The sequence below is a fragment of the Notamacropus eugenii genome, chromosome 5 (assembly GCF_028372415.1).
Source record: "Notamacropus eugenii isolate mMacEug1 chromosome 5, mMacEug1.pri_v2, whole genome shotgun sequence".
Lineage (NCBI taxonomy): Eukaryota > Metazoa > Chordata > Mammalia > Diprotodontia > Macropodidae > Notamacropus > Notamacropus eugenii.
In genome coordinates this window covers 374,852,387-374,878,936 of record NC_092876.1, presented here as the reverse complement: position 1 = coordinate 374,878,936, position 26,550 = coordinate 374,852,387, and the positions used below count along the sequence as shown (strand labels likewise).

At 36.9% G+C, this 26,550-nt stretch overlaps 1 protein-coding gene across 2 annotated transcripts in view; it reads right to left on the bottom strand.

Moving 5' to 3' along the window:
- The window catches only part of ASB11 (ankyrin repeat and SOCS box containing 11), a 128,349-nt gene that overhangs the window by 93,865 nt on the left and 7,934 nt on the right, over positions 1-26,550 (bottom strand). For both annotated transcript variants that reach the window (XM_072614323.1, XM_072614324.1), the window contains exons 2-3: positions 20,021-20,100; positions 10,996-11,103 (exon numbers count right to left, since the gene is read on the bottom strand). In XM_072614323.1, the coding sequence (XP_072470424.1) occupies positions 10,996-11,103; positions 20,021-20,100 (188 nt within the window). The remainder of the gene's footprint in view (positions 1-10,995; positions 11,104-20,020; positions 20,101-26,550) is intronic.

Sequence of the window (26,550 nt, the reverse complement as noted above, 5' to 3'; positions counted from 1 at the left end):
CTGAAAAAGATCCCAAAGTGAAAACTCCCAAGAATATTATATACAAATTCTAGAGTTTGTAGGTCAAGGAGAAGATATTATAAGCAGCCAGAAAGAAACAATTCAAATACAACGGAGGTATATTCAAGAACACACAATATTTAGCAATGTCCACATTAAAGAAGTAGAGGGCTTAGAATATGATATTCTGGAAGGTAAATGAGCTAGGAGTACAACCAAGGATAGCCTACCCAGCAAAACTGAGTATAATCCTTCAGGAGAAAAAATAGATATTTAATACAGTACACATCAAGCATTCTTGATGAAAAAAATTGAACTGAACAGAAAATTTGGCTTTCAAAAACAAGGTTTATGAGAAGGATAAAAAGTTAAACATGAAAGAGAAATCATATGGTACTCAAGGTTAAAAATGTTTACATTTCTATATGAGATTATACTTTTAACTCCTAAGAATTTTATCATTATTAAGGGAGTTAGAAGGAGTATATATAGACAGAGATGGTATGAGTGTGAGTTGAAAATGATGGGATGATATACAAAAAAGAAGAGATGAGAAAGAGGGATGCACTGGGAGAAAGGGGGAGAGGAAGAACAAAGAAAATTAACTCACATGAAAGAGGCACACAAGGAAGAGCTTTTACAGTGGAGAGGAAAATAGGATGGGGAGATGATGGCCAATGCTTGAAACTTCTTCTCACTGAAACTGACTCAAATAAGGAATAACTACATAGGCAGTGGGGTATAGAAATCCATTTTATTCAACAGGGAAGTAGAAGGGGATAAGAGAAAGGGGAAAAGTGATAGAAGGGGAGAAGGGACGCAGCAGTCAGAAACAAAATAGACTTCAGAGGAGGGGCAGAGTAAAAAGAGAGAGAGAAGGATAAATAGGAAGGGAAAAAAACAGGAAGGAGGGAAATACATAGTTAATCTTCAAAGCTATGAATGTGAATGGGATGAATTCACTTATAAAATGGAAGTGGAGAGCAGAATGTATTGGAAACCATAATCCAGCAATATGTTGTTTAAAAAAAACAAACAAAAACCACAAACCACTTGAAATACACACACACACACACACACACACACACACACAAAGAAGTAGAGCATAATTTATTATGCTTTGACTATGGTGAAAACGTATTCAATAGGAAAGTATATCCAATGTAGAAGTGTATGGCGTCTTGGGGAGGGAGGGGGTGGTAGGGGGTAGGCAGGGGGGTAAAAAAAATCTAAGCTTTTTGGTAATGATTGTAGAATGTTAAAAAAATAAACAATTAATTAAATAAGAAATAATAAAAAAATTTATTATGCTTCAACTGATGTAAAAAAGGCAGTAGTAGCAATCATGATATCAGACAAAGCAAAAATAGACCTAATTAAAATAAATAGAAAAACTACATTTTTCTAAAAGCTACCATAGAAAATAAAGTAATATCAATACTAAATATATACATACACCAAATGGTAGAATATACAAATTCTTAAAGTAAAAGTTAAAAGAATTACAAGAGGAAATAGTAAAACTATACTATTGGAGGAAACCTAACTTTCTCCTCTCAGAACTAGATAAACATAACCATAAAATAAATAAGAAACAAGTTAGGGAGATGAATAGAATTTCAGAAAAGTTAAATATGACAGAGCTCCAGAAAAAAAAAGCGGGATAGAAAAAGAAAGCAGTATACCTTTTTATCAACTGTACATGACACCTTCACAAAACTGACCATGTATTAGAGCATAAAAACCTAACAAATAAATGCAGAAAAGCAGAAATAGTAAATGCATCCTTTTCAGCCCATAATGAGATAAAAATTACATTCAATAAAGGGTCACAGGAACACAGATTTAAAAAATCAACTGGAAACTAAATAATCTAATTTTAAAGAATGAAGAGAGACAACTAAGTGGCACAGTTAAAATGCTGGCCTTGGAGTGAGGAAGGCTCATCTTAGTGAGTTCAAATCTTGCTTCAAACACTTGTTAGCAAGTCATTTAACCTTACTTGCCTCAGTTTCCTAATATATAAAATGAACTGGAGAAGGAAAGGGCAAATTATTCCAGCACTTTAACAAGAAAACCCCAAATGGAGTCAGCAAGAGTTGGGCATGAGTAAAAAATGACTGAACAAAAATAAAGGGGTTTTGTTTGCTTGTTTGTCAGGTAGGTGGCACAGTGGATAGAGAAGAGGACCGGAGGCAGGAAGACTCATCTTCCTGAGGTCAAATCCAATCTCAGACACTTACTAAATGTGTGACCCTGGATAAGTCAACCATTTTTGCCTCAGTTCCTTATCTGTAAAATGATCTGGAGAAGGAAAAGGTAAACCACTCCATTATCTTTGTCAAGAAAACCCCATTTGGAATCACAAAGAACCAGAAAAGAACAAACAACTGAACAACAAAAAGAGTAAATGTGGTCAAAGAATAAGTCATAGAAACAATAAATAATTTCCTTAGAGAGAATGATAATAATGAGACAACATACCAGAAAGCAGTACTTAGGGGAAATTTTCTATTTCTAAGTGCTTATATCAGTAAAATAGAGAATATAGCATGCACCTAAAAAAACCAGAACTCATTTTAAATGCCCAGTTAAACACCAAATTGGAAATATTCAAAGTCAAATGAGAGATTAATAAAATTGAAAGTAGGAAAATATTAAAATAACAAATAAAACTAAAAGCCAATTTTATAAAAAAGATAGATAAACCGTTGGTTAATTTGATTTTAAAAAACAAAGAAAACTTAATCACCAACCAATCACCAAATGAAAAGGGTGAATGCACCACCAGTGAAGAGAAAATTAAAGCTATTTTGCCCAATTATATACCAATAAATCTGACAATCTAAGTGAAATGGATAAATATTTACCAAAATATAAATTTCTCAGATTTAAAAAAAGGAAATAGAATACTTATGTAACCATCTTTTGAGGGGAGGGGTGTTTGAATTGAACAAGCCATCAGTGAATTCCCTAAGAAAAAAACCCAGGAACAGATGGATTCACAAGTGAATTCTATCACACAATTCAAGAACAATTAATTCTAATACTATGTAAACTACTTGGGAAAATAGGCAAAGAAGGAGTCCTACCAAATTAGGACACAAATTTGGTACCAGAAACTAGAAAAAGCAAAAGCAGAAAAAGAAAACTATAGACCAATTTCCCTAATGAATATTGATACAAAAATTTTTAATAAAATACCAGGCAAAGAGATTATAGTAATATATCATAAAGATCATACATTACGAACAGGTAGGATTTATACTAGGAATACAGGACTGGTTCAATATTAGGAAAACTATCAGCATAACTGACCAATAGCAAAAACAACAAAAATCATATGATTATCTCAATAGATATAGAAAAAGCTTCTGAGAAAATACAACACCCATTCCTATTTTAAAGAACAAAACACTAGAAAGTATAGGAAAGCACAGAGCCTTTCTTTAAATAAGTAGTATCTATCTAAAACTAAGAACAAACATTAATTGTAATGAGGATTAACTTGTCTTTCCCATAAGACTGGGGGGAAGCAAGGATGTCCATCACTATTATTCAATTTTTACTAAAAATGCCAGCTATAACATTAAGAGAAGAAAGAGAAACTGAAGGGACTGGAATAGGCCATGAGGAAACAAAACTATCACCCTTTGCAGACAATATGATGGTTTACTTGGAGAATACAAGAGAATCAGTTAGAAAGCTAGGTAAGACAATGAATAACCTTAACAAAGATGGAGGATATAAAGTAAACCCACATAAATCATCAACATTTCTACATATTGGCAACAAAGTTTGGCAACAAGAGAAAGAAAGAGAAGTTCCACTTAAAATGTTGTTGTTCTTTAGTCTGTTAGTTGGTTTCAACTCTTCATGACCCCATTTGGGCTTTTCATGGCAAAGATACTGGAATTTCTCTAGCTCATTTTACAGATGGAGAACGGAGTCAAACAGAGTTATATAGCTTGCCCAGGATCACAAAGCTTCCAAGTGTCTGAGACTGGATTTGAAGATGGATTTACAAAGACAAGTCTTCCTGACTCCAGGACCAGCATTCTATCTGCTTTGCCACCTAGCTGCCCCTCCATTTAAAATAACTGCAGACAGTTAAAAATACTTAGGAGTCTACCTGCCAAGATAAACCCAGGAATTATGTGAACACAATTACAAACACTTTTCACAAAAATAAAGACATATCTAAACAACTGGAGAAATATTAATTGCTCATGCATAGGCAAAGCCAATAGTTGGCTGTTGTCTTTCACTCTCCAAGAGGACTAAATGACATCACTATGCTAGAGTCAAGTTTCAATGTGTCCAACTGTGGCTGATAAGAGCAATAAGAGCTCGGAATGCTCTACCACAGGTGGAAGAAAACAGTCCATGTGAACATTTGGGCTGGATATTCTAAATTTATGCATCATGGGTTTCCTTTGGGCTGTTTCAATTCTGCTTCGCTCATAGAGCACAGTACCTTCTCTGATGAGAACACATCATGGGAAACAGTCCCATGCCAGTGTCTCTCATGTCACACAATCAATAAAAATGACAATATTACCTAAACAAATTTACTTATTCAGCACCATACCAAACTACCAAAAATTATTTCATAGAGCTAGAAAAAAATAACAAAATTCAACTGTGAGAACAAAAGGTCAAGAGTATCAAAGGAATTTATGAAAAAATAAAGAAAGGTGTCCTAGCAGTACCAGATCTCAAACTGTTTTACAAACCAGTGATCAGCAGGGAAGAGCCAAGATGGTGGAGTAGAGAGATACACAAACACTAGCTCTTACCCCACAGCCCATAAAATACCTGTAAAGAAGAACTTTCAACAAGTTCTAGAGCAGCAGAAGCCACAGAACAATGGAGTGGAGGAGATTTCTATCCCAGAGAGACTGGAAAAACCGATGGGAAATGTCTGTTGTGCACCAGACGTGGAGCAGAGCCCAGCCTTGCCTTGGCCATGTGGCACCGAAAGGAGCAGATCCAAGAAGGCTTCAGGGACAGAATCTCCAGCAGCAGTGCAGATCCCTCAACCCACAAGTGCCAAAGGTCAGTAAGAGGGTCTTTTTGGCTGGTTGAGAGGTGAGTGGGGTGTCCCCATAACTCAGGCCCCCTCAGGAGGCAGCAGTAGAGGCAGCAATGGATGGGGCTCCCAAAGCAGGCAGTAGCCCGCATCCATTGTTGAAGGTCTCATTGTAAACCCTGTGAGGGAACTGAGCCCTGGGTGGCAGCCCTGTCCCCACCTGAGCAGCTGATCTTAATCTCACACTGAACAGCAGCCCTGCCCCCACCTAAAACCCCTGAGACTTGGGAGCAACTCATCTGAATCTCGCCCCGGTGTGGGCTTGGCAGAACTGGAGGCCAGATGGTTGTGGAGAGGAAAGTCAAGTAACTAGCTGGGAAAATGCCCACAAGAGGGAAGAAAAATAAGACCATAGAAGATTACTTTCTTGGGGAATAGGTGTCTCCTCCCATACTTTCAGATGAGGAAGAACAAGGCATACTGTCAGAAAAAGTCAGAGCCTCTGCCTCCAAAGGGAACTTAAATTGGGCTCAGGCAACAGAAGACCTTAAAAACCAAGTTAGCAGCTTACTAAAGGAGAAGCAAAAAAATGCTGAGGAAAATAATAGCTTTAAAAAGCGGCTAACTCAATTGGAAAAAGAGGTCCAAAAAGCCAACGAGGAGAAGAAGATTTTAAAAAGCAGAATTAGCCAAATGGAGGAGAAGTTTCCAAAGCTCACTGAATAAAATAATTCATTGAAAGAGAGAATTGAGTTGAGGGAAACGAATGTCTTTTAGTTAAACCAAGCAGTTAGTTAAACAAAACTGAAAATTTCAAAAAATAAAAGATAACTTGAAACATCTCAATGGAAAAACAACTGACCTGGAAAATAGAAACAGGAGAAATAATTTAAAAATTATTGGACTACCTGAAAGCCATGACCAAAAAAAGAGCCTAGACATTATCTTCCATGAAATTATCAAGGAAAACTGCCCTGATGTTATAGAATCAGGGGGCAAAATAAATATTGAAAGAATTCACCAAATCACCTCCTGAAAGAGAGAAACTCCTAGGAATATTGTGGTCAAATTTCAGAATTCCCAGATCAAGGAGAAAATACTGCAAGCAGCTAGAAAGAAACAATTTGAGTACTGAGGAAATATAATTGGGATAACACAGGATCTGGCAGCTTCAACATTATGGAATCAAAGGGCTTGGAATGGGATATTTCAGAGATCAAAGGAACTGGGAGTAAAACCAAGAATCACCTACCTAGCAAATCTGAGTATAATACTTCAAGGGAAAAAATGGTCATTCAGTGATACAGATGACATTCAATCATTCACGTTGAGGAAAAGACCAGATCTGTATTTAAAAATTTGACTTCCCAAGACAAGAATCAAGAAAAGCATGAAAAGGTAAACAGGAATGAAAAATCATAAAAGACTTTCTAAAGCTGAACTGTTTACATTACTATATGGAAAGAAAATATTTATAACTCTTGAATCTTTTCTCAGTATTTGGGTAGATGGAGAGATTGTACATACACACATACACACACACACAGACACATAGATAGATAGAGAGTACAGGGTGTGTTATATCAGAAGAGATGATATCCACACACAAAAATAAAAATAAAATAAAATAAAATAAAAATTAAGGGGTGAAGGAGGAAAATTCCTGGAAGAGAAAGAGAGAAATGAAATGGGGCAGGCTATAACTCATAAAAGAGATAAGAAAAATCTTATTCAATGGAGAAGATAAAGGAGAAGGGGAGAGGGGAAAAATAAAGCTACTCTCTCCATATATGGCTGAAGGAGGGAATAACATGTTCACTAAATTTAATATGAAAATTTATATCACACCACAGGAAAGTAGGAGAGGAGGTGACAAGTGGGGTGAGGGGAATGTTAGAAGGGAGAGCAAATGGGAGAAGGGAGTCACTAGAAATAAACCCTTTCAAGAAGAGACAAGGTCAACTGTAGGGGGGAAAAATAAGGGAAGATAGAGTAGGACAGAGGGCAATATAATTAGTATTACACAACATGATTATTATGGAAATCTTTTGCAAAAGAATACATATTTAGTCTGTATTGAATTGCTTCCCTTCTCAGTGGGGCCAGGGAGGGAGGGGGGAGGGAGAGAAGTTGGAATTCAAAATACTAGAAACGAATGTTGAGAATTTTTATTGCATATAATAGGGAAATAAGAACTACAGGGAATGGGGTATAGAAATTTATCTTGCCCTACAAGAAAAGAGAGAAGATAGGGTGGGGTGTGATAGAAGGGAGGGTACACTGAGGGAAGGAGTAATCATAATGCAAGGTATTAGGAAGCAGAATGATGGGGAGAAAAATTGGACATGTTACAAAGTGAGGTAAAAGCAATTAGTATTAAAACAATTGACTGAATTAATTACTGAAAATAAATCAATGACATCTTTAGTTTGGGGAAAAAGGATTTCAGTCTAAATTGCCTAGAGGAAGGTTACCTTGGGTAAAATTTGGCATTGATGGAGAAGTTAAGGTTTTAATGGTAAATTTGATTTTATGATTGCTATCTAATCAGGAACTAGAACATGTATAGAAAGGCATGTAAGATACTTAAGACTTGCCTCAAAAGATGTTCCTTAGCCAAAGTGAAATTACAATCATATTTCAAACCTGGTTATTGGAACTTGCCATTTTTAGATGCTATGGGACTATTAAGCAACTGTTCCTCTGAGTCTAACTCCAGGTATGGGTAGCAAGAAAGGCAATCTGAGCCTCCAGTCCATGATGCTAGTAATCTGGTGAGATGCTGGTATGAACTATGTAAGATAATCTCATGGTGAGAGAGTGGCTGTTCAGCCTGGGCTGAGGTAGGATTCTCCTGACTCAATTTCCCTACTGACACCTGGCAGACTGTTAGCCTGACTGAATGCAAGTAGATAATCTAATCCTGCCTGGAACTGACATGAAGTTGGGGAGATATTGTATCCCTGCAATGTTCCTACTCTTGGTGGCAATTTCCTATAGTCAAAAGGTTTGTAAGCTTAATACCAGATATATTCAATTATAGATTACTGGTAGGGGAATATCCGAGTTAAGTCTAAAATTAAGCTGTTAGGCATAGGACTTAACAACAATAAGTTAGGGTCCTTTAATTCTTAGTAATACTGTGGAGACAAATAGGTCAAGAGGTTGTGAAGTTATCAACATAAATATTATTTGTGTATCAGTTGGTTAATGCTTAAAAAAAAAAATTCTTTTGTGGTCCACATTGTAAATGCTTTAAAAAGAAGTATCACCTGACCAAAAGTTTGAATTGCTTTATCTGTTATAAACTATGTTAGAAATAAATTAAAAAATTTTAAAAAACCAAAACAAACAAACCAGTGATCATCAAACAATCTGGTTATTGGCTAAGATATAGAGTGGTGGATCAATGGAACAGGTTAGGCACACAATACACAATATTAGATGACCATAGCAATCTAGGGTTTGATAAATCCCAAAATCTAAGCTCTGGGGAGAAGAACTCACTATTTGGCAAAAATTTGTGAGAAAACTGGAAAGCAGTTTGAAAATAACTAGGTATAGACTAACATCTCATACTAAGATTGCCATGACAATGTCAAAATGGGTACATGATTTAGACACAGAGGGTGATATAAACAAATTAGCAGTGCATGGAAAATTTAAGTGTCAGATCTATGGATAAAAGAAGAATTCAATGCCAAATGAGATAGAGAGGATCACATAAATATAAAATGGATAATTTTGATTAAATTAAAAAGATTTGCACAAACAAAACCAATGCAGGCAAAATTAAAAAGAAAATAGGAAATTTGGGGAAAAAAAGCTTTTACAGCAAGTTTCTCTGATAAAGGCCTCATTTGTCAAATATATTGAAAACAGAGTCAAATTTATAAGAATAAAAATCATTCCCCAGTTGATAAATGGTCAAAGCATATGAATGGCCAGTTTTCAGAAGAAGAAATCAAAGCTCTCTATAGTCATATGAAAAATGCTTGAAATCATTATTGATTAGACAAAGAGAAATTAAAACAACTCAGAAGTACCACCTATCAGACTGGCTAACATGATGGAAAAGGAAAAAGATAAATGTAGGAGATGATGTGGAAAAACTGGGGCACTAATGTACTGTTAATGGAGTATACTAATTCAGCCATTCTACAGAGCAATTTGGAACTATGCCCAAAGGACAACCAAACTGTGCATATCCTTTTATGCAGTGATACGCATAAATGCACTATGTCTGCATACAAAAGAGATTTTTAGCAGCTCTTTTTGTGGTGGCAAAAGAATTAGAAGTTGATGAGATGTTCATCAACTGGGGAATGGATGAACAAGTTGCGGTATATGATTGTGATGGAATACTACTGTGCTATAAGAAGTGATGAGCAGGATGCCTTCAGAAAAAAGTGGGAAATTTTATATGAACTGATGCAAAGTGAAGTGAGCAGAACCAAGACAACACTGTACACAATAACAGCAATATTGTATGATGATCAACTGTGAATGATTTAGCTATTCTGATAAATATAATGATCTAAAACAGTTCAAAAAGACATGATAAAAAATGCTTTTCACCTCTAGAGAAAGAATTAATGGGAACTGACTGTTGACTGAGGCATAATTTTTTTCACTTTATTTTTCTTGCTTTTCTTTTTGCAACATGGCTAATATGGAAATAATTTTTGCATAATTTCACATATATAATTGATAACTCATTTTGTTCCTTCACAATGGGTGGGGGAGGAATAGGAGGAAGGGACAAAATTCAGAACTCAAATTTTTTTAAAGGAATGTTAAAATAAGTAACTTTTTAAAAATAAAAATATACTTATGATTGCCTTAGCAACTCCCAGGACTTTAACCATCATTCCCCCAACTCTTGTAATTTAACACTCCTTCCCCTTCTCCTCCCAAATGCTCTAATTCTCTCCATTCTCAATCCATATTGTACCTGCTAGGCATGATTAAAGATAACATGGTCTAAAGAGGGTTGAAAAAAACCAGAAAATAATGTTTTCTATGATCCCAAATATTGCCTCTGAGGATCTACTGTCTTATTCTGCTAAGAAACCCCTTCCCAGTTTGCATTATCTCCTAAAATTTCACATAGGATTCAGAATTAGAAGAAAACTTGGAGATCATCTGGTCCAACTGCCTCCCTTTACAGCTGAGGAAACTGAGGCTCAATTTACTCAAGAGGTAAAGCGACTTGTCTAAAATCATGAAACTGACTCCAAATCCAGAGCTCTTTTGGATGTACTATTTGCCCTCCCTACCTTGTCCCCGAAAAAGATCATCATCAAAAAAGGATTAAATGAAAAAGTTATAGTAATGGAATCTTCACTCTCTTCTTGTACCTTCTAGGATGAGGCAGGCTAAGAACAGTTTTGGAATTTCAGGGACTGATGAAGAAGATCACCAAGATTCCAAGGGCATTCTGGTGAGGAAGTCAGTAGCAGAGGCTAGTATAACTAACTGTGTTTTGGGTTAAGAACAGATATGAAAAGGAAGAGCCCCACCCAGAGAGAGGTAAGTAAGCTGCTTTTTCCAGGGCATGAGGATCAGAGGATAGTAAAAGCACTTGCAGTGCAAAAACTGAACACAGCACCTTGTCCACAAGAATGATTTGTTAAAATAGGATACTAACAAAGGAGATACTTCCTTTACCCTTCTTCACAGTGGTCACGGTGAGCTGCTCCTGCCCAGTCTTGCCTGCTCTCCCCTCCACTCCCCATGCAGCATCCCTCTCAGTAATCATTTCTCATTATCCTGGAATCTCTGTCTCTCTCCTACAATGAATTTGCCATAGAAAGTTGACTCCAGAACACACTTTATACTCTGAGTCCAAGTCACATTTAGTGCCCTGCCATGAAAAAATGCTGTGGTCAAGGGCCAATTATTGAATATAGATCTTAATGAAATGCACAGTAGCCAAAGCTATATTATTCTATGCTACTCACGTGGGCACCATGCTCCAGTAAGACTTTTGCACATGCAACATGGCCCCCAAGACAGGCTTCATGAAGAGAGGAGACGCGGTTTATTGTCACGAGATTCACATTGATTCCCTAAATTGGAAGAAAAGAGGATTGATTACTGTGTTTGAGAGCATAATGATAGCATTTTCCACCCTTAGTTTTAGATGTTTTAGAAATGAACAAGATCTACTGACATTAAGAATGGAGAAAGGATGGATGCTCAAGAGGGACTATGAGAGACTGGACTAGGATGAGATGGAGGGGAGCAGAGCTATGGTTAGATAGGGAAGATGTGAAACTCACAGGATTAACAGATATTCAAAGAACAAAAATAGCCACCCAGAGCCCTAAAGTCCAATCATGAGCTGGGTTATTTTTCAATTATGACTCCACACACCTAATAAATCTACCTGGCTCCAGAGAATAAATCTTAAAGGAGAAATAAACTTAAACATCTAAAGGAGGTCAGGATCTGAAAAAGGCTTAGGTTAAAAAACATTAAATACAGACAATAAATAATTCATTACCTTCATAGCTCTCTTATAGAGACAGTTGCATTAGATTTTTCCAGGGCCCAAAAACATTAGTGACCCAAAAACTGTAACCACCATTTGGAAATGGACAAATGCTTCAACATTAAATCTTAATCACTGGTTTTCGAATGACAGTATAATTGCTGAAGTCTACAGTGATAGCACTATATTCATAAAACTAGGGTGTGAAAGGTTTTATTTTTTTTTTAAGTTTGGTTTTTACTGCTTTTACAGAGGTGGTACAATACATAATGGCCCACTAGATCCGCAAAACATTAGCATCTGGGGTCCCAATGCCAACTTGTCCATTCAACCCTAGCCCAGACTCAAAGGAGACCCTGATTCCAGTGCTAGTTCCTCATCGTTTTGAAATTAATCATCTGTGTATTCTTCAGTAGAATGCTAATGGTAGAATGGTTCAGTTTTTGTCGTTGTGGTATATGAAATACATTAGCTGCTGCATAAATTCTTGTTATAATGAAATGAAAGGAATGGAATGGAATGGAACTGAGGAGGCTCTTATTCAAGAAGCTCTACTTAAGGCCTATCCTAGTGCTGTTCTTATGCTAACCTTGGGCTCTTGTCTTGTTTCCCAGTCCCAAATTACCTCTAGTATTTGGACCCTTATCTTATTGTCCTACACTTTTATCTCTGCTTTAGTTCCTCAACCAATTCCTTAATTTGTTGATTTGTTTGTTGACCTACATGCCTCCCAAATCCTCTGATAACAGTCTTGCTTTGATTAACAAGAATCAACAAGTATTTATGTACCACTTACTCCATGATAAATTCTGTACTAGAGCAAGCACAAAGAATGAAACAATCCCTGCTTACCATGAGCTCAGTACATATAAAAATATATATACATATTCATATATATATATATATATATATATATATACACACATAGAGTGAAGAAAAAGTTAATATAGATACATAGACATATATAGAGATAAAGAAGTGAAATACAAGGCAGTTTGAGAAGAAAGGCACTAGCAGTTGGCAGGATTAGGAAAAGTTTCAGGTAGGGCATGGTGCTTCAGCTGTATTTTAAATAATGAGATGGATTCTCTAAGGTATAAAAAGAGAGTACACTGTAGGCAAGAGAGATAGACAGACATGGTAGATAGCGTGTTGTGAGTGTGGAAAAGAGAGACCAGTTTGCTAGGAGTGCAGGAGGGGAAGGATCAGGGAAGGGAGGAGTATTGTCCAATGAGACTGGAAAATGAATTGTATAGGATTTTACAAGTTAAACTAAGAAATTAATTTTTACCAAAGGAGCAATAGTAAAAAGCCACTAGAGTTGATCAAGGAGGGTCACGTGGTCAAATCTATGCTTAACAAAAATTACTTTGGCAATGATGTGGAAGATGGGACTCCAAAACTTGGGAAAGAAGTTGTGAAGGTATAAACTATAAGATTTGCTCATTAATTAGTGATGTAGGATCAAAGAGAATGAAGAGTCCAGAACAATGCCCAGATTATGAACCTGAGACACTAGAAGGATGGTGTTGCCTCCTACAGAAATAAGGAAGTCTAGAAAATGAGTTCTGTTTCTGACATGTTAAGTTTAAGTTGTCTTCATGACAGCCAGTGTGATATCTCTAATAGGCAATAGGAGAGATCAGCCTGGAGCTTGGGGGAGAAAAATGGAGCTAAATACATAAATATGTGCGTCATCTCTGTAAAGATGATAGTTAAACCCATGGGAGCAGCAGCAGGAAGGAAGCAGTACAGTAAGCTTGGTTACACACACACACACACACACACACACACACACACACACACACACACCTGTGCGAGCGCACACGTGCGCGCACCCCAAAAAAACTCCTCCAAAGAGATCTAGAAAAACATACAAGACCTAATCTCGATAAGGAAATCCAAGAAAAAGAAAAAGTCACAGGAAGTCATTTTGCCCATCCAGTCAACATAAAGTAACAAACAGGGAGGTCTGTGGATACAGGGGATGGGGTCTGACCAGGAACATCCACAGAGCACTCCAGTGCAGAGAGAGGTTGAGCACCAGGGCAAGAAGAGGTCTGAAACCCATACCTGAATGAGTGCTATCTGATAGCTTTATCCTCCACTATCCAGTTTCAGGTCACACATCTAAAGCAGATTGAAGAGAGAATCTGCGCCCAAGATAACTTTCTGAAATAAGGAACAGTCAGAGGACCTAGATAATCTACCAAGAAAGAAGTAAGTTCAGAAACCCAGAGCATTAGTGTGACAACTTAGATACTACTTTACCCCAGCTCCACCCCAGGAGCAGAGCAGTCTCAGCTTCTAACCCAATCTAAAGCCTTCAGAGGAATAACCAGGAGAGGTATCCCAAACCAAAGGGAAATTAGCAATACTGTACTTCTGAACCAGTGGATCTTCTCAGGTGACTCATAGCTACTAAATCCAACTGATGCTCAGACCCAAACCCAGGTCAGGAACTTAGAGAGTCCATTCCACTAGGACAATGACAGACATTTCCCTGGATTATACCACACTGGGAGCACTGAAGCTCAGGGACCTATCCCTGAGAGACTGGAATAACACAATACTCCAATACACCAAGAAAGCATTAACAGGACCAGCTCAGACCAGAAGTATGCATGCCTGACCTAACATCAAGTCCAGATTCAGATAGTAGACTGAAATAATAAGTAAAGAAAGAATCCCACAATAAAAACAGACTATGGTGGCAGACATACAAGCCCAGAAGAAAAGAATGACTCCAAAACATCTATCAACAAAGCATGAAGGAAGGAGGAGGGATGGAAATAATTTATCAAGCCAGGGACTGTGCTGAGTGTTTTACAAATACCTGATCCTCACAACAACTCTCTGATGTAGATGCTGTTATATATTCATTTTACAGTTGAAGAAACTGAGGTAGATAGGGGTGAAGTGATTTTCCAATGTCACAAAGCTACTAAGTGTCTGAGGCCAGATTTTAACTCAATCTTCCTGACTCTGGGGCCCAGCACTCTACACACTGTGCCACCTAGCTACCTCCTAAAAATAGCTTGAGCACAAATTCAACTAGATTTCCTGAAAGAGATAAAGCAAAAGTTTTTTGGGGAAAAAAAGGGTTATAATGCCTTTACAAATTAAATGAGATCTCTAGAGGAAAAAAATTGAAAGGGTCCAGGATAGGACCTTAGGGAACAGGCACACTTGGGAGGCATGATGTAGATGAAAACACAGCAAAAAAAACTGAGAAGCAGTGGTCAGACAAGTTAAAGGTGTACCAACAGAGAGGGGTATAATGAAAACCCAAAGAAGAGAGGATATCCAAAAGTTAGACAGTAGTGCCAAATGCACCATTGTTGAGAAGGGCAGGACTGCGAAGAGATCATCAGATTTGGTAATTACTAGTACCTTTGGAGGTTTGAGACATGTAGGATAGTGGAAAAAGCTCAGTGTGAGGAAAGACTGGGACTCAAATCTTGTTTCAAATACTAACTTTGACATGGTCAAGTCACACCACCACTCTGGGTCTCAGTTTCCTCACGTATAAACAGGGATACTAATACTTCTACTTCATAGAAGTATTATCTTCTACTATCTACTTTGTAAAATTTTAGGGAAGGCTGTACTTTGTTAACTTAAAAATGCTAGGGAAGTATGAGTTGTTATTCCAAATATATTCAAGATTTCACAAGACATTAGGTCTACCTTTGAACCTCAGGGCCTATGAGTGGATCCTCAGTATCTGTGCCATACCTCCATGCCTGTACCCCTAGACATCTGGATGCCAAATACCTAGATATCTAGAGCTCCACCTAGTCGTGTTGCTGGACCCTTCTTCCATGGGTCTGTCTAATCTTCAGATCAACACAAAGTTTCGAATTAATTGTTCTGCGTAATTTAGAAAAGTATTTTTTCCCCTCTTCTTAGATATGACTTGTATTTTTCAAAAGATGGATGCTTAAAAACTAACCTGCTCACAAGATGGCAGCAGCGCATTATGGAAAATCTTGGAGTTGGTGAAAATTCTTGGAGTCCTAGAATCACAGAATTTTGTAACTGGAAGAAACTTTGACACTCCACCTAGTCAAATTTCCTCAATGTATAGATTAATGAAGGCCTTATTGAAAATATACTTTATTAATAATTCCCTTTTAGGGACAAAAGAGTTCACATATAAGAGGAAGAAATGAAAGCAGCATAAATACAAAAATTTAGTACATAGTGCTTAGCACAGTATTTGGCACATGGGAAATATTTAATAAGTATTTGCTGCTTGTTTTGGTGATTTTATTGTTCCACCTTTAGTATGACAGGAAAGATCTAGAATAATAAAAGGGTATATATAATGTATCATCCCTTCAGTAAACATCTAAATTCTAAATCAACCACAATTTCTTCTGGCTACAATTATTCTGGCTACAATTATATTACAAATATAATATATTTATTAGACCTTTAGCAAAGAGTAAACATTACCTAAAAGTCAGCTTGCCTTTCTACAGCAACTGGGGGTTGGGTTGCAATCTTAAGCTTTTAAGTAGTAAATGAAATGTAACACTCCACAGTAAAATGCTGGCTCTTGAAAGGTCTTAATTTTGGCAAAATAACATGTTTAAGTTTTGTTGTTGAGTCTTTCAATTGTGTCTGACTTTTCCTGACCCCATCTGAGGTTTTCTTGGCAAACATACAAGAGTAGTTTGCTATTTCCTTCTCCAGCTCATTTTACAGATGAGGAAACTGAGGTAAACAGGGTTAAGTAATTTGCCCAGGGTCACGTAGTAAGTGTTTGAGGTCAGATTTGAACTCAGGAAGATGAGTCTTCCTAACTCCAGGCCTGGTGCTGTATCCTGTTTCACCAAGTTGTCCCTATGCTTAATTTTAATGTACTATAAATGTCAAAGAGGAGGTACTGAGAAAAAGGTTGTTTTGTTTAAATGCAGTACTCCATCCAGCTACATATGATGGAAACTGGTGCCATTCAGGGATGGAAAGCAAGTAAACAGCATTCTCCAATTTTAAAAACCAACATACTCTAGAGAAAACTTGGAGCTTACCCAAAGAAAGTTAACCTTCTGCTCATTTCTTTATGCTAAACCAACCTTTATTCTAACACTACTGGAAAGATTTATTATTTACTACACCGTAAAGATTTATTATATACTACACTACTTCTGGAGACAGTTCAGTCAAATCAATAAGAATTTATTAAGGACCTACTACATGCTAGATATTATGCTAAGGTTTTTCATTTTTCCAATCCATTTCAATTCAATAGACATTTATTAATATTACAGGCAGCAACAGTAGCTGCCTTTAAGAAGTCTATATTCTGTCTATATTCTATACATCTTATTCATTTTTCTTTGTATCACCCACAATGCCTTGCACATAATAGGTACTCAATAAATATTTGTTGAAATAAATTCATTTCTTTCTTCTTAGTTAGCAGAGCATATTGAAAAGGTAGGATGAAATAAGACCTGAAAAAATTCATCCTGATAGTTACAAAAGAGCAAAGACCTTGTTGTGTGCATACATTGTACCATATTTAGCACACTGCAAACTCTCAGTGAGTATTTGATAGTAATAATGATCTAGTTGATGCTTCTCTAAAGGTCCCATATCATTATTGGTTTAATTTTTCCTTAATTTTTTATTATTGATATATTAATAAATAAATATTAAACATAAAAATTATTACTACATTAATGAATATATTAATTTTTACCTTAACATTTTGCTGCTACTTAGGCAAACTAGGACATTCTATTACAACCAATGCTGCTAGGTTATGAGCAAATGGCCAGATGTTTGCCTCTGCTTAGATACTGAAATCTTTCCTCTGGTTGCTAGGAATAAATTTAAATACATGGACCTAAGTATCTTCTTTCCACTGCCACTATAGAATGGCAGATATCCAAGGTACGAAAGTGCTGAAGGATAAGGAAAGTAAAGTGAATAATCAGTGGGTGCCTAAGGCCTCCCTATCATTATTTGACAGAAAAAAATTTGTATATGTGAAAATAGCAATAGAGAAAAAGAGAAAAGTTGTATGGCAAAGGATGACCTCAAAAGACCAAGAAATGAGAAAGTCAATTAACCAGAAAAAGGGTTAAAGGAACACAGGGCAATCTGAGAAGAGCACTCATGTATTGATCGTATTCTAACTTGGAAATAAAAACATTTATAAATATACATATCTAGACACCACAGCTAAATTATAAACTTATGGAGGGGAGGGACCATATTTGTATGGTCTACCACCAAAACACATATGCACACACATTCACATACACATACATGCACACAGGTACTTAGCACAGTTCAATGCATGAAATAGAAATATGATAAATGTAGGTAAGTGGGTAAGGAAGGAATAGAGAAAGGTAAGGAGGGAGGGAAGTGGAAAAGGAGGGAAAAGCAGAAGAAAGATGATAAAATATTTTGATATGAATAAGAGAAAAGAATAAATTACCTAAAGTAGTATTTTCCAATCTAATCTAGTCACAGGTTTTGGTTTTTAAATATAACGATTTAGGTTATCATGGTTTTCTCCAGAAGATTATTCTCACTGTAATCCATAGTCTCTTCGTAATCTTCAATATCCTCCTATCTATTGGTTCCTTCCCTGATACCTAGAAACATGAGAGAATCTCTTTTGCTATTAAAAGAAAACCCTTACTGGATCCTAACATTCCCAATAGCTATAGCTCTCTATCTTTTATCCGTCTCTCAGCCAAACTCCTTGAAAAAGCTAATTATACTTGTTTCTTCTTGTTTTTCCTCCTCTCCTCTTCCAAATGCTCTACAGTATGGCTTCCAACTTCAGCTAAAATTCTCTCTCCAAGCTACCAATGATCTCTTAATTGTCAAACCCTAAGTCTTTTCTCAGTTTTCATCTTTGACCTTTCAGCAGTATTTGACACTGACACCTGGGTACTTTCTTCTTGGATATTTTCCCTCACTGGTGACATTGTTGTCTCATTTTTCCTATCCATCTGACTGTTCCTTCTAAGTCTCTTTTCTAAATCATCATCCATATCATTTCCCTTAACCATAGGTTAGAGCTCTTTCCTTAGTCTTCAACTCTTTTTTCTCTACTTTCTCTCATTTGGTCACCTAATTAGTTCACGTGGATTCAACTGGGACCAATGACTCCCAAGGCATATATTTCGCCCCAGATTCTCTCCTATCTCACCAATTGCTTATTTGACTTTTAACTGAAGGTCCCAGAGATACCTCAAATTCAATATTTTCAAAACAAAACTCACAACTTTCTTCCCATCCCCAACTCACCCACCTCTCTTTTAAAAGCCCCTGTTTCTGTTGAGGGTACCACCATTACTAGTGATACATATTCTCACTCATAAGGTCATCCTCTATTACTCATGCTCATTCTCTCTATATATAACCAATCAAGTACAAAATCTTGTTATTTCTATCTCTCAATCTGCCACATCTGTCCCCTTCACATAACCACCACCCTAGTTCAGGCTCTCATGACATCTCACCTGGACCATAGTAATACCACCTAATCTGTCTTGCTACTTCAAGAATTTTTGCACTCTGGTTTATCCTCTCTATCCAACATAGCTGATGAAGTGATTTTTCCCTAAGCACGGATCTGACCATATCACCTTCCTACTAAATAAACCTTAGTGGCCACCTATTACCTCTAGGATTAAATAAAAGTACCTCTATTGGCATTTAAAGTTTTTCACAGTCTAATCCCAACCTATCTTTCCAGTCCAATTACACATTACTTCTTTACATGCACTCTATGTTCCAATTATATCTCATTTATCACACACAACACTCCACCCCCCTGTTTCTGCCTTTATACAGGCTACCTTACATGCCTAGAATACTCTCCCTGTTCACCTCTGCTTCTTAGAATCCCTGATTTCCCTGAGGACTCAGCTCAATCACCACCTTCCACATGATGCCTTTCTAGGTCTCCCCAAACTCACTGTCAAGGCTACCCTGTATCTCCTTTACATTTGTGTATTTGTGTGCATTTAATATACTTACATATGTACATGTAGTCTTGCCGGTTAGTACATTAGTTCCTCGAAGCTGGAAATTGACTCACTTTTGTCTTTATCTCCAATGTCTAATGCAGTATCTTGTACATAGCCTTTAATAATATGTTATTATTATTATAATAACATAATTATATATTAGATAATATAATAATAATTAGTCTAATATATTAAAATATCCATGGGACAAAGAGGAGGAAGTTCAGGGAAATCATGTTGGGAAAGAGAGGATATTACATCTATTTTTATTTTTTTAATTTTTAAAATTACCCTATGTAATATATACTTTGTAAATATATAATTTAATACTTAAAGGGGAAAGTATCAATCACCGGCACCTGGGAACCTCAGAATGTAATATGGGACATGCTAGTCTATGTGACATCACCAAAGATCATGAAGGGCAAGGTTCCATTTCAATATAAGCACTAAAAATGCTTTTAAGATGATCCCCCTATTACTTACTTGTGCAATTAAAGTTTTGAGAGCAAGGAGACGTCCTTGAGATGCAGCTTCATGAAGCAGGGATCGATCAGCCCAAGACTCTGAAATACAAAATTAAAATCAAATAAAATGATGCTCCTGTGAATCATTAGCCCTGTCAACTTGATTGGAGAGGATATTTGGGAGGGCAGAATACAAAGGTGACCACTCTACAGTTTGTTTGAAAAAACAGAACCCTATTAAGAAAAAACCAATATAGCTCATGCAAGGTAGGCATGCTACTGCACAGGGAATCAGTTGGTGCCTTTCAAAGTTGCATTTTATCATTCTCATCACAACTGGCTGGGGAAACAGGAGGAGGACTTCAGGGAAGAGTAAACTTTGATCACATCCTCATTACACAAGGATGTCTAGTACTTGAACACAGTTCCAAATAAGACTTACATAGGGAACAATTCACATCAACACCATATTCCACACCTATCTTTGTTGCCACTCCATACCCTCTTCTATCTACCAGAAGATTCAATCAGCAAATTTATTTTGATTTTTATTGCCTAGTGTAACCATCTGTTTCACTTGGGCTAAGGATATTTGGCTGAGAGATGTGGGCTCAGTCACTCAGGAGACTCTGTGGTTATAATCAAATACAGAAGGAAAATCTTCACTATTTTTACAATGCTGAGGTAGGAAAGTGACTAGAATTGTTTTAATGCAGTCTTTTCCCTACGTGACTTCATTGTGCTTAGCTTTACCTAGGTACAAAATTACCGTGTTACCCCCCACGGCTTCAGTCAGCGAGTGAATAAATATTTCAGTGCCTACTAGATCATAAACAGGGGCACAGAGACTAAAGTATTAGAAAGTTATGGGGTCAAATTCTGCCTCAGATATTTACTTATTGTATGACCCTGGACAAGTCACTGAACATCTTTCAGCCTCATTTCCTTATATGTGAAATAGGTAAATTAGCATGTAATTTATAGGGGTTTGGTGAAGTTCAAAGGAGATCAGTATGTTAAATGCTTTGTAAATGTGATATGTGTTATGTATCAGCTATTATACACATACATACATATATGTTATTTTACTTATCATCTAATATTTATTATTTGATAAATGTTAGAAGATAAACTAATATTCACCAAAGCATGATATAGCAGAATGTATTAGATCCTGAATCTGCAGAGTCTAGGGTTCAAATAATTCCTCAGATACTTACCAGTTAGAACCTCTGTTTCCCATCTACAAAGGGGGGATAGCAATATAGAAGGTACTTACTTTATAGAATATATATACTAATATTGAAAGTAATATGCTAATATAAAAGAAGTACTGATATAAAAAGCACTTCACAAAGTTTTAAGACTCATGAGCCTGCATTTATGAAAATATATCATTGTTCTTCAGAAAAAAGCAATAGAAAGAACAAATCTGTACATCTGTACAGTTTATTCTCTATGTTTCTGAAAGGCAAGAACACTGTAAAATTCAAATTAGAAGCTTCCTAATATTCTGTTTAATCTCATTCCAGTAAAGGATGCCGCCAACATACAAAGAAACTGCTTGTTCTCATTAATAGTATTCAGCCTCTGCATTATTTGATGTTTACTTTCCTATTTTCTTTTGGGTCTGATCTTACCAGATTTTAGTAATGTGATTGAGAATTGGCAGATGCTGCTGTTACTATGGAAAGTTAGTGTACCAGTCCAACATGTCTAATTGCTTTAAGAGGCAGACTCACCGATGTCTGTCCTGCCTAAGTCTTTCTCGGAAAACAAGCTGGCCTGTTTCAATAGACAGATGAAAAGCCGACATTTCTATTTCACTTAGCAATTAATGTCCCATAGCAAACTGAAGTTCAGTTTGTGAAAGGAGTATTGAATTTGTAATGAGAGGACCTAGGTTCGAATCCCATTTCTACCACTTGCTACTTGTGTCATGTTGGCAAAATTATTTAGCTTTTCTGAGGCTATTTCCTCATGCCTAACTCATGATGGGTTAGGAAAAATAATAACTAAAGTCCCTTCCATATAATTCCACGATCCTAGGACTTGGTTTTGCAGTAAATACTGTCACCATTTAGACAGGCAGTACAGTATCAGAATAGAGAAATTACCCTGGATTAAGCAAGACCTAACTTCATATTCTTCCTCAGACATGTCTTGTGTGACCCTGTGCAAGTCAGTTAAATTCTCTAAGAGTATAAATTATAGAGAAGATATCAATAGGCCTTGGGGAAATGAATTCTTCCACTAGAAGGTGAGTTTTGGGGAGTTTTTTCCTTTCTTTGTATTCCCAGATCTTAGTACTAATTCTGACACATAGTGTTTAGTAAATAGTTATTGACCTGTTGACTATTAGAAATTCTTCACTGGAGATTCTTTACAGGAATGAAATCAAAGGTCTGGACTTCTGGGTCATATGAAGGACTAGATATTTTCTCTTGTCCTTACAACCTCTAGAATATCTCCAAAATAGGAATTATGTACCAACGATAAAAAGATTTCAGCTGTCTTCACAGTCTAGGACGCTAAGAACCCAAACAAGGTAAAGACTCAATGAACTGAACAATCAGAGACATGAGACATGAGAAAATTCTTACTGTAAGGCAATACCTTCTCTATCACCTGCAGGAATAGGTATTTCCGAGAATGAAGCATAACTGAAAAAAATGTAGCTGCAGGCAAAAGTATAGCAACCTTTTAGAAGGAAAAAAGTAGAGCAACCTTTTAGAAGGAACCCAAAATAAGTATCTTAGAAGCTTAAATTCCACACAGAATACACAGACTAAAGAAAGTTTAAGTAAATATAAGGGTCATGACTCAAAGAATAAAATTCCAGAACAGGTAGAAAGGAAAGATAAATAATGAAGAGAATGAGGAAAAAAATTCTTTATGGAAAAAGGCTCAGAAAATAAAAATTTGAAAACTGATGAACAAAACAAATTGAAGGGGAGAAGAATAAGGGAAGTTTTACTTGACAATTGAGGGAGAAAATAGAGGGGAAGAATTAAATAACTAGATATAAGCAAGCAAGAAAAAGGAACTAATAAGTAAAACTCTAAACCTAGGGAAAGGAGTAACAAAAGGCAGGGGGAAGGGAAAAGGAAGTGGTGTTTGATGATGAGTGGAAAAGAGATGTGGCAGGAACAGAGCTAACCTAAAATAGATTAAGCTAAATAACTGATGAGACTTAGGATTATCTTTACAAAAGAAAAGGGGGAAAAGGATCCTAATTTAGGGGAAAAGAAAGGAATCAGAGGTCCAGTAAAAAAAAATAAAATAAAATAAAAAAAGATAATATTCAATGTACTAATTTTTAAAGCAGCTGCTCCTTTTACAAAGCTCTAGATGGTTTTGATCTTGATCACATAAATAACACACCATTCCTACTGGAAGAACCCTGGGCATTTAAAATGACTCAGAGATTAAATTTATATGTAGTGGACTTTGTTTCTCTGTTAGAAGATAATCAAATATTTTTACATAATAGAATCTCTTCCACAGTAAAAAATGTGGTATTTTAATGGTCTGTCCTTCTCTATAACTAAAACTCTGCAAGAGCCAAAGCTGACACTAAATAATGACCAAATGATGATCAATAATGATCAAAAAGTCAGAGAATTTTAGAGCTAAAAAGAATAGATTTCTCACTAGAAATTAGGAAAGCAAAACCAAAAGATTTTTAGGCTAGTGAGAAAAGTATTCCCAAAGAAAAATGATAATTTCTTGCCTTTGATATCTTTGATCCATAATTTAACAGTTTAGAACTAACAAACCACGAGTAAAAACTAAATGGATAAAGACCATACGAAGTAGTTGGACTGACAATAGAATTTGTCAATCAGTAAAAATATCTGGGACAGGCACTGCAAATGGACAGTGAATTGAAACTAGAACTGAACAAGAGGAGAGTAGAATGAATTGTCATTGATAAACTGCAGTTCTTTTTATGATCGCAAGCTTCTTTCTGAACCAGAAACCTATCCTGTTAACACCAATATCTTCAATGATATCATATGGTTGAGAGTGATGAAATACTATGGCTCAACAGTCTTCATTCTTATTAAAGACATTTTCACATTGGTCACGTAGCACAAAAGAATTAAATATATTTCATTTCCTTTGGAAATGACAACAACAGGCTCAACTCACATTACAAATAAGGAATTCTACAGGGCAAGAGTTAGAAAGAATTTCATCAGATAAATGTGCTACCAGAGGAAAAAACAAAAGAGGGAAAGGTCACACGCTCCATTAGCATGCAAGTGATATCAAGACAACAAGAGGAAGACCCCAGCACCTGGGAGGGCCTCTTATGGAATATTTATGAGAAAACACTGACAAGGACAGGTACACATTGATGGGATTATGATCTGCATTGCTGGAAGGAACATTCACACTGATGAAATCACAAGTCCATTAGCATATTGATGCATTGGGCTGATAATTACAATTACTACAATTCTTTCTTTAGTAGGGTAGGGAGATAAAACATTTTATTTCCTTCCACAAATGCTAAACTCTCATTAATTGTAAAGAAATCACTATGCGAATCACAGTAACATAAATACATAGTTCCTGAACACATGTAAGATGTGGCCCCCATGTTTACAAACTAATCTGTGTGGAGGAATGCTAATCCTTAATATTCAGTCAGCAATTCTTTCTCCAGTGTCCCCCCTGGTCAAATCTGGGGTACAGTCCTAGAGGCCTCAGACCTGGGGGATTATCAGAGGGAGAGGGCACCCTAGAGGGGCACTCCTTAGACCAGTGGTCCTCCTAATGGCATCGAAAGTAGGTTTCTCCACCACCTAAGTCGTCAGGAGTGCCATTGGGTCTTTTACCAGCTGTAACAGTGCTCAAAAAATTGCCTTTTCTCTCCCTCTTGCAATCATTTCCCTCAGAGCTGACAATGATAATGCTAATACCTTTTCCTCCTTCTCCTAGATACCTCAAAAGCATACTTGGCCTCTGAAAGTGGGAGGATAACTGCCTAGTTAAACTGCTTGGGGTGGGGATGGGGGAAGTTCAAGATTATTAGGTTTGCCACTCACACTCACAGGGCAACTCTCATCTCCCACCACGTGCCATCTTTACAAAAGCCCCCCTCCCTAACACTGACTTCCTCAGAGGAATTTGCCACCCCACTTTATACTAGTCACTCCTCCATAGACTCCTCTCTCCATCTCAATACCTTGTTTCTTCCTAAGGGAATACTCTCTTACTTGGGAGACAAGCTCCATGGCCACTGGACAGGCCTCTGTTAAGGGAGAGCATGTAAAAGTTTCTACTGGTCTTTTGACCTGTACTACCTGGATATGGATGGTTATGTGCCCCCAGAACTTTACATCAGTCAGTTGTACCAATGGTACTGAGGAGAACTTGCTACTTAGACCTATGACCGCATCCCTCCCCCTACTCTCCTAGTAGACTCCACCTTTTTTTTAAAATTAACTTATATGTTTTCAGTTTTCAACAGTCACTTCCATAAGTCTTAAATTTTCTGCCCCTCCCTCTCTGACATGGCATGCAATCTTATATAGGTTCTACACATACAATCTTATTAAACACATTGGTCATGTTGCACAGAAGAATTAAAATGAATGAGAGAAACCATGAGAAAAAAACAAAACAAAACATAATACAAGAGAAAATAGTCTACTTCATTCTGTATTCTGATACCATGGTTCTTTCTCTAGATGTGGATGGCATTTTGCCTCAACTCCCCTTTTTAAGCTTTACTTCTAAGTTAAGTCACAATGCCACAATCCCTTCTAGTTACAACACTTTTATTGATCTCTTAAAGACATCCCTCTCAACTGGAAGCTTAATGTGCAACCATTCTGATCCTTGGGGTATCCATATTCCAAGTCTCTTACGAACTTGCCCCATCTGTGCCCCCAAAGGTTATACCTTTGTGTGTGGGATTGGGGAACCAAGTGACAAAAATTATGAGGAAGACATGAGACAAAATGCCACCACATGGCAAGACCCCAGAACAATTGTCCTAGCCAATGCTTAATATCTTACAAGGTCTTTGGGGTGTGCACCTTTGGATTTTTAGCACTCCCTTTTCCATTTTCAACACCACACAGCCCAGAGCCTCTAACTTGAAAAGGGCAAAGTGTGGATTCTGGGAAAATGTCATGTGATTCCTTTAAAAAGGAACAGAGTATCTCAAGCCTTGGTATGGCTACCTATAACTCATTCTATCTAATCTTACAGAGACCACCACCAGCTGGCAAATGAGACAGTTTATAGCCTCCGGGAAATCCAGCAATCTTTGAATTCCCTACCAAAGGTGGTCTGAGATAATAGAATAGCTCTAGACTACCTGCTTGCCTCTACTGGGGGTGTATGTGCTCCAGCAAACACCTCTTTTTGTATCATACATCAACTACTCTGGGCAAGTAGAGATCTGTGCTAAATCTATTTTGGAAAAGGTTAGTTGGATGCAAGAAATCCATAATAACATCAGTGTCCCCAAATCATCTTCATGGAAATCCTGGCTCCTTTCTATACTCACCCATTCTTATTCCCCTCATG